Source organism: Porites lutea, chromosome 2, assembly GCF_958299795.1.
Source record: "Porites lutea chromosome 2, jaPorLute2.1, whole genome shotgun sequence".
In the NCBI taxonomy this organism is placed as follows: domain Eukaryota; kingdom Metazoa; phylum Cnidaria; class Anthozoa; order Scleractinia; family Poritidae; genus Porites; species Porites lutea.
In genome coordinates, this window is record NC_133202.1 from 37,429,583 (window position 1) to 37,439,363 (window position 9,781).

The 9,781-nt window shown below is 39.2% G+C and overlaps 1 protein-coding gene across 1 annotated transcript in view; it reads left to right on the top strand.

The window, feature by feature from the left end:
• Positions 1–9,781, top strand: part of LOC140926153 (uncharacterized) — a 43,971-nt gene that overhangs the window by 13,210 nt on the left and 20,980 nt on the right. Inside the window, exon 3 of the mRNA XM_073375941.1 lies at positions 6,648–8,365. Within this exon, the coding sequence (XP_073232042.1) occupies positions 6,648–8,365 (1,718 nt within the window). The remainder of the gene's footprint in view (positions 1–6,647; positions 8,366–9,781) is intronic.

A 9,781-nucleotide genomic window follows, 5' to 3' on the forward strand; every position in this document is an offset into this window, starting at 1 on the left:
TAATCATCTAAAAATAGAAATCTAACATCGTCCGGGAGGAGGGGGAGGTGACATCATCATGATCGCGGAGTTAACGTCATAAAAATTAATGATGAGATCTCATCATTATCAAAAATAAAATGGTGTATGAGGTTATTGTTTATTTTACTTTAGTATTTATATATGGATCAGTCCCTTTTTACTTCGGCGGAGCGCGAAGTAAAGGATTCGCGACGCTCAGGAATGTATCAAAGTTGACTTTTTTTGACAAGATTGGGCACGCAAGTCTGTGGGTTTTCGGTTTTATTCGGCTATTTGACAAAGTGAGAACCGAATAGTTCGAGATATCTCGAGATCACTTTGATTTCTTTTATTTATTCAAAATTTTTAAAGGAAGAAAGAATTATTATTTTGGCTTTCCCGGGATTTGAACCGACTCACCTGTGTGACCCGTCAGATCAGAGGAGACGCTATGTTGAGGGATAAGCCGATTGCGCTGCGACCCAAGGTAGATCGAGATATGAAAAATAGTTATTAAATGATGCACTAGTTTCGGGACAAGATTGGGCCTGCAAGTTCGTGACTTTTCGGCTTGTTTCGGCTATTTCACGAAATGAGACCGAACTACTTCGTGATATCTTGAGATCACTTCGAGTTTAGTCTTTAATTTACTCCAGGAATAAATAGAGGATATTACGTGGCCGCGCAGAGACACGAAATTTCTCTTCGAGTGTTGAAAAACATTTCACGAGTGAGCCCTCCTTTCGAACTGTTTTATGATGAATTTAGAGTTACAAAATGCTACACAAAGACATTTTGTCTTTGTTGAGTGTTACGTAGTAAAATTGCTTTCGTGCGTTGAGTGACTTCCTCGAACGTTCTCTACGTTTTTGGATTATTCATGAATAATTAATTAGGGCATGTTTACATTTCAGCATGAGTCAGCAGATTTGCGTCTGTTACTGAAATCATAAAATATGTCGAAAAGCTACTACTATTCGCTTGTTTAGTGCATGGTCAATAAAAAACGTATTTTTCTGTTGGTTCCAAGCGAGTTCTTTTGACGAAATAAGTTTTTTCCCACGAGCTGAACTGCTGTGTTTAGTCAAGGGCGACGAAGGTCGATTTTCAAGTTTTGTGTTTACAAGTTGGCGGAAGCCGTAAGATATCTGAAGTTAAAGAAGTTCAAGTAAGAGTTTTTTACCGTTGGAAGAGGCTGTTTAGTTTTGCTTAAGTTCAAGTCAAGTTTGTGTTGGCGGATGCTGTGTTTTAAAGCTCTGTAAAGGCTATGTTCTTTTGGTATTTAACTTCCTTGTGTTAATCCGACATCCCTACCTGCTGATAGTCAGTGAATGATTATCCTCAAAGCATTCGAACTCGTAACATTGAGTTTTAGCCAATTCCATGCTTAACGTAATTGACTCCTTACCCATGCCTTACATATCCTTAATAAGTACATGAGACTGCTATGCTGTTTTTGAAGCCTGATGTGACTAACAAAAATAGAGAATCCTTTTTTCACTGTTTGTTTTGTTACAGTTGTTATTCACCGCCAGTAACCTCATGTTTGACTTAGGTCTAAATGTTTAAACCCAAGTCAAATTTAGAAGGATTTATACGGAGTCATCAGAGCATAACTGGGCTAATATCTCAGAGACAATATGTCCCGAAATGCTAGTTTTTGGCAAGTAGGCCTCTTGGATGTGGCTCTTTTCAGAATATCCTGACAAATCCCATAATTTCACAAATTAACACCTTTCTCTTACCATATTTCATTTCTTACTATTCCTCTGCATATACAATTAATCAGTTCCACAACCACGACGCCGAAGTGTGCGCTCTGAAGCGTCTTGTTGACACTTTGTAATCAGAAGGAGGAAAATTGGGTATTAAGGAGTCTTTAATAAAAATACAGCATAATCACTATCGTATGGTAGCAAGGACTTCAACTCTCTCAAATAAACTAACATCACTCAAGAAAAAATTTTGTAACCTACCCAGATCAACAATTTCTATGCTGAAAAAACTCCATTATTAAGTTTTTCAGAGGGTCATTTTAGCCCCGTGAATTATCAGTGATCAGAGTAATGGGTTGCTGCCCACCAACATCAACGTTTCGATTTGAACGCACTTTTAATCGAATACGTTGTGTGCTAGCTTGCTGTGGTAGTAAAGTGGTTGTACAAAACTCGGAGTTTTTTGACGGAGAAAAAACTACCCAGCATTTACCTCAACCCAAGTCACCCCGAAAGTTTCGGTGGTTTAGATGCTGTGTATAGAGCAATTAAATTAAAGAACAGGGAGAAACCGACGTCATTTCACAAAAAGACGTTCAACTTTGGTTGAGTCAACAGGATGTGTATACTCTCCACAAACCTGCTCGAAGGCCTTACACGAGAGGTCGTGTTATCGTTCACGCGCAAAAATGAATGCTTGCTAATAACGAGTTAGACACGTTTCCGGAGAGATATAAAATGAACTTTATTGCCCTTTATTGTAGACCAAATACAAAAAAGAATAAAATAAACAAATATTTCAAATGATCAAAATTTAGTCATCTTCTTGACTCCTTGTTTCATTAGAAGGTGAATAAGCAATGGTTTTAGACGTCTTCAGGTTGCGGTTGCGGTTGCGCGGTCGGTGCTTTCAGAATCGGTACTTTCCGTTTCCACGCTTTCACTTTCAATTATGTCTTTGACACCCTCTTCCTCTTTACATCCCTCTTCTTCACTACTATTGTCAGAAGTTATTTCATCCTCTTCTCTCCCTCCTTGTCAGATAAACTTTCCTCAGTGTCACTATCCTTGTCTCTGCACCTTTTTTTCTACCAAATCGCATAGAAGCTTTTTGTTCTTGATTAAGCGCTTCTCGATTCCTAACTCCGCCACGCCATCAAGGAACGTATTAAGTGCACGAGGTTTGGTCACTTCTTCATTGTAAGGAAGGATTACATACTCAACTAGCTTGGCGATGTTTGTGACCGTTATTATGCGAATATCGGCAGGGAGTCCAAAACAAAATATCTCTGGATGTGACCATACTGTGCAACAAATCAGAAGCTCGCTTCTTAGACACTTCTCCAGAAAGACTGCTTTAAAATATCTTTAATTCTTGGTTCTTCATCTTCACTCTCACTCAGTTGACTTTCAAAACGTCCGCTTTCTTCATTTTCGTTCTCAAGCTCCTTTTGAACTAAGTCTATGTTTCTCTTCATTTGATCACGACACGTGGAAGGCAAGTTTGAAATGATTACATGTAATGATGAGCTGTGTATTTTAAAGCATCATTAAGCCTTAGGTTGTAATAACAGGGACCAATAAGCCTTGAACAAAGCCACCACCCTCTTGCACCAGGATGCGCTTCTTTGTTTTGCCCTCTTTGTTTTATAAGGAATATCCGGTAAAGAGAGATAAATGAGCCTATCCTTATAATTAAACAATTTTCTGCTACTTTGTTCGGGAATAGGGTTTATTTGCTGTGTACATGATATAAAATTTGAACCAATGCATGCATTTGTTGTGGAGTAGCAGTCCTGAAGAGAAAATGATGCTGGTGAGAAGGACAGTCAGCCAACACTTTAAGAAAGCCAAAGTTGTTCTTCACAGCGTAAGACATAATGGAATTATTTTAGTATTAGATTTTTTATTATAGAAGTGTAATGGTGGTGGGGGTAGTGAAACAAAAGAAATTTGGGGGTGTACGTGATACTGAGTGAACAGTAGAAATGCGAGAGGGTGGTAGCGGTAGCGAAACAATAGAAATGAGGTGGTGATGGTGACAGTAAAAGAATAGAAATGCGGTGATGGCGATAACGGTAGTGAAGAAACAGAAATGTGGTGATGATGGCAGTAAAACGATAGACATGTGGTAGTGGCGGTGGTGGTAGTAAAACAATATAAATGTGTTGGCAGTGATGGTGGCGGTGATGGCAGTAAAACAATAGAAATGTGGTGGCAGTAAAACAATAGAAATGTGGTAGTGGTGGTCGTGGCTAGTAAAACAATAGATATGTGGTAGTGGTAGATATGTGGTAGTGGAACCAGACAGATGTTAAACAGGCTACCACAGAACCTGTCATCATGTCATTTCTCGGCGCGACATTAAAACCTGTCGCCTCAGCCAAGGACTTGGAAGTCACTCTAGATCCTCACTTGACTAAGACCATCATATTTCAAAAACAGTATTTTTCTGCTTTTCTAAACCATATCAAATAAATAGAGTTAAAGAAAGCTTTGACAAAGAGACACTTAAGCTGTTAATTACATCATTAGTTTTTAGCAAACGCTTTAATGTTCAACCGTCTGGTCCAATACTTCAACTCAGAACATAAACAAATTACAGTCAATTCAGAACTTTGCGAGCAAAATTGTAACGAATTCTAGGAAATTTGACCACGTGACCCCTTTACCCCGCCAGCTTAACTGGCTCCCTGTCAAACAATTATTGTATTATAGGGACTCTGTGTTAACTTACAAATGTTTCAAGAGCCTCGCACCCAAACATCTGGTAGATAAACTTACCAAACGTTCCAGCATCCACGCTCGCCACACCCGCAAGCGTAATTTATTACATATACCGTTGTATAGAAATGCTTCTGGTCGACGCATATTCGAATATAGAGGATCTAGTATTTGGAACAATTTAGATATTGACATAAAAGCAATGCGTTTCCTTGCAGTCTTTCAAGCAAGTTATAGAAGGGCAACTTTTAGAGCAAGTCTTTTCATATGTGTGGGTTTTTTTTTTAACGAATTCTTATTTTCTTATATTTATTATTTATAACTTAAGTAGTTTAGTATTCAATGTATTCATGTCATCGTAAATAGTGTCTGAAAAACCTTTTGAGGATGATTCAATTAAAGTTCTATTCTATTCTATTCTATTCTAGTGGTGGTGGTAGTGGCAGTAAAACAATAGAAATGTGGTGGCGGTAATGGCAGTAAAACAATAGATATGTGTTGGTGGTAGTGGCAGTAAAACAATAGAAAATAATAGATGCCGTGCTGGTGGTGGCATGTAATCGTCTCTCAATATGAGACATTCAAATTTTGCTTCCGTTTGAATTCAGCTTCCAAGTAGACGATGCCAAAAAACCTATAGTAGGAAAGATAGTATGCAAAGAGATATGAACTCTAAGCACAGCAGGGTTAGTTTAACTCAAGATCAAGCAATGCTTACTTTTACACAAAAATGTCTGCAGTTTCGATTTCAACATCCTTTTCCCTCTATCCTCTCTGGGATGACCGGATCGCAACAATCTTCACAAGCTATTCAACTTCCACCAGACAGGATTTTTAATTAGTGTTATTCACAATAGCAGCCTGCTTATCTGGAAATTCTGAGCACCATAACTCCAATAGAATTTGTCAAAGGCATTCCCCCGGCTTTAGAAGATGACTCCTCTTTCGATGTGAGCAAGCGGAACTTAATCGTCCTTGACGATCAAATGATTGATGCCAGTAAAGACAAGCTCATTGTAAACTTTTTTACGAGGGGTTCTCATCATCGCAACTTGAGTGTAATCTATATCGTACAGAATTTGTTTTATCAAGGAAAGGATAGTCGAAGCACAAGTTTAAACAGCCATTACTTAATACTTTTTAAGAACCTGATGGGAGAGGGAGGGTCTGTGCACAGGCTAGTTTTATCCTAGGATTTTTAAGCTTGACCGGGTTTCACTGTTAAGTACCGTTTCGCAAATTACCATTTCGTTTCTTTTCACAAATTTCCATTTTTACCCGAGAATGAGCATGGACATGTAGCCGTAAATAGTACGTGCGTAACACTTACTTCTCTGCCGAATTTTTAAACATAGCACATCATAGTTTCAATTTTTTCATGCCCTATAGCGTCAGGCTTAAAAGGAAGTGTCAAAATTTTACGTTTCTACCCCAATCTACGATGACATGTAAAGTCTATTTGCTTGTGTCAATTCGCTAATGAAAAAGGTCTCTATCGTCGCTCCTCGCAAGCGCTGACAATGGCGGCTCCTATCGAGATAAGCGTCATTTTTCTGAATTTTTTTTTTTTTTTTTTTGCTTTTTTTACGTGCCAACATGTGAAACTTTCGTAAAAAAAATTGCCCTCATTTTCTTTCTTCGTACATTAAGTTTGATTTCTGGGGAAAATTCGTCTTGTGAGGAAACTACAAGCTCTAATTAATCAGAAAACTCTGTTTAAACACTTTGGAGTCTTTTATTGCTCTCCAGAAAATCCATACCATGATTTTTTTCTTACCTTCAAACTTTAACAGAACTTCGCGTTCACGCCAGCGATTTCGTTTTGCTTTATTGAAATTCACCCCCTTGTGTGGTGAATATTTAACAATTATTCCACAGAGGGCGGGAGGAATAATTGTTTTAGTAAAATCCAAGTAGTTGGTCAAAAATATCGAGAATAAAATAATTTTAGCTAGTTAAAGCTAGACTTTAATCCTTTTTTGCCGCCAAAAAGCGTGCGCTTTTCGCTACTAGTAGGCTATAACATATAGCCTAGTAGTAGCTTAACCAATCAGAACGCAGCATTGATAATAGACCACGAGTGGGATTTTACTAAAATATCATAGTCGGAGAAAGCACTGACAACACTGAGTGTGTGTGTATATATTAAATCAGATTACAGGAAATTAAAGTATTAAAACCTGAAAGTATACTTTTTTCTAATTTCAGGGGCATGAGGTATTTTTTAATGTTTATATTGAGGGTGAAGCAGAAGCAGTCGCTTTAATAACACCATATGGTACTATCCCACTCAAACAGTATTCCCGTGAAGAAATAAGACACTGGATAAATGAGAAGCCTTTATATCTGCCCAGGAACCACACAGTTTTTGCATATCGTTACACTGCAACGTTGAAAAGGCGTTATCTGAAAAGGGTATACAAATTTTTACATGGAGATATTTCCAGTAATGAAGTGGTTATGGAGAATTTTTGGCGGTGGTCATCGACAGAAAACTATCACCACGACATTTTTGTTGATCCTGAAAGCAAACAACAGTCCGTTTTCCAAGGTGTTCTTTACTTTCTTGACTTGTTGTACAGCCACAATCTTCATGAGAGAGGTGACCTTTCACAAAATTTCGACAGCTGTAAAAAGCTTTGTAACAACCTTTCTTTAAATGAAAGGACAGAGGGGGTACAGCTGTCAGAGTGGATTCGAAAGAAATGCAATAACGAATGTATCACGTGGTATCAAAGTGCTTTTATTTGCTCTTTGCTTGGACAGCTGCAACGACAGAGGCATTGGGATTGTATTAGTGGAATGCAGCCAGAGACTGTCACCCGACTTTTACAACCCCTACCATGTTGCAAAGAAGACATCATACCAAAACAGAGTTTCAGCTTTATAAAGACCATTGTACCAAAGCTTTTTGAGGTTAGTGGTGAAAAAGGATGGCTCGCATTTATTATTCTCTTTGCCAATTTGTTGCCAGTCACAACGTTACTCCAAAAGGCAAAAAGGTTTCCAAAGACATACTCAGAAGATGAGTTCAACAACCTGCTAGAACGTTTCGTATTACTGGAAACGAGAAGTGACAGCGACAAAATTTTGGAGTTTGTTATAGATCACTGCCCTTCTATTAACTGTCTTTGGCGTGTTTTTCAAACATTGTCAGACCCTGCCAGTCTCACAGAAATCTTACGTGAACGATTCTCACAGATGTTTTGGGCCTTAATGTACGACTCCTCAAGTACAGCGGGTATTGATCTCCTGCACGAAAATTTTTGGGAAAGCACACCACACGAAATGCGAGCCAGATTAGCTGACCCGTTTGTCGAGGCTTTACATGAACAGATATTGCAAGAACCCGCTCTGTCCACAGAACAACTCACCATACTGAAGTCCTACATCGGTGACAAGTATATTTGTGATTCAAAACAATTCAGCTCGCTCATCCTCGATATTGCAAGGAGCAAGGTTGGATCCATTTCCACGGTGCTTGTTGAAATGCTGAATTCTGAAGAATTCTCAGAAGCATGGGAAAAAACGTTGCCCAGTCACAGGTCAAATATCTGCCAAAGCCTTCTTGAGAAAAATGTCGGGGCGCATTCACAGAGCAATGTCGTTGAAGTGTTCAAAGCCGCCACAACAATAGGGAAAACCTATTCTTTGCAGGCTGATCATGAGGTACGTTCAGTGTTGGAGAAGTTAACAATCAAAATGCTACAGAATGTTGACATAAACACCATTCTCATTGCATTTCCCCATCTTGACCACTCGTCGCAAATTGTGAAGACCTGCTATTTGTCGCTTTTGAAAGAGGCTGTCAAACTGAAAGGACATACCTGTACTGATAACGTGTCCTTGATTAAACTTTTGCTGTCATACCTTGACGTTCAGGAAAATGCGTTTCAGAAAGATCTGCCCTCAGAGGAATTTCAAGAGTGAGTATTTTCATTTTTAGCGATTTGGCAAAAAAAATAGCTTATATGTCAGTTGTCTGTGCTTATGTATCGTTGTGGCTGTTAGCCTGCGAAAACATCCGTTTCTCCTCGCTCTTCGCCGCTTGGGCCATTTAGCGCGGAGGAACGTCTGCGACTTAGCGGCAGAAATTCCATACTGATGACGCAAATCAATGTTTACATAATTAATCCGGTAGTCATGGGGCTCCAAATATAAATTTGTCCAATTTTACGTGTCTTCTGGTCGATTTTGGTAAAGTGTTGTGTTTATCTGCCAACGAGCTAAAGCAAAATTCAAATGCCTCTTCTAGAGAAGACTATATTCCACAAATATTGACTGTTTTGTTAGAGATTCTGCGCGTTTACATTTGACCTTTGTGGCCTTTTGTCTTTTGTCTGTCATTCGTAAACAATAGCTAAAACAATGTAACTACTCCGTCGACCAATCAGCGCTTCTGACCGGAATCCGGACAGATTTTACGTCATCAGTATGGAATTTCTGTGGCCAAGTCGCAGACGTTTCTCCGCGCGAAACGTCCCAAGCGGCGAAGAGCGAGGAGAAACGGATGTTTTCGCAGGCTATGTGGCTGTGCGTTTGCATGTGTGTTGCAGGGTTATGGGCCGGTAAGGTTGCAGATGCTATGAGTTGATGCTATGAACTTTGAGAGCGCCATCTTGGTCCTTTACAATTTTTCCTCTCCCTCACACTATACAATGCCCAAACCCCAGGTAAAATTGTGATGGTTGTACTTGTATGTGGGATCGGAGTAGTTCTCAAATTGTAGCTCGAAAAGCCAGGCACCACGCAGTAATCTATGCGGGAAGCGAGAGAATAGGCATTATTCCATCTCTTCTTGCAACACAACACGGACAAGGACTAAACCGAGAAGCGGGAGAGTGAATGATAGAAAATGATGTTTTGTCTAGCTTCCTTGTCAGTTTATCAATGTCAGTGAGATTTTGGAGGAAGGAAAGGCAGTTAACGTAATAATTCAACGGTTTTTTGGGTTTGAACTTTTTGGGGGGGGGGGGGGGGTAAGAAAATTTGGCAAGTATTTTTGTTTAAGTAGGGATTTTTCAGGTATTTAAATTAATCTGAAGATTCGCGGTAGTGCCTCTGTATCCTAGCTGCGTAGTTCTGCGAATAAAGTACAACCAAACTTACTTTGGGACTGTTTTTAATATTTAACGCGTTGCACTGCATCTGTTTCATAAAAACGGAATTAATATTTTAATGCTCTCTGAAATTTTTAAGGCTCGGAAATTTGGTATGGGATATTTTGGGTGGTTAATTTTTTGGTCCAGGGATTTTTGGGGGGTTTTGTTGGAAGCCCTGCGGATATTTTGGGTTTTGATTTTTGCCCCATTCGAACATCCCCGTCACTTGAGTAACCTTGT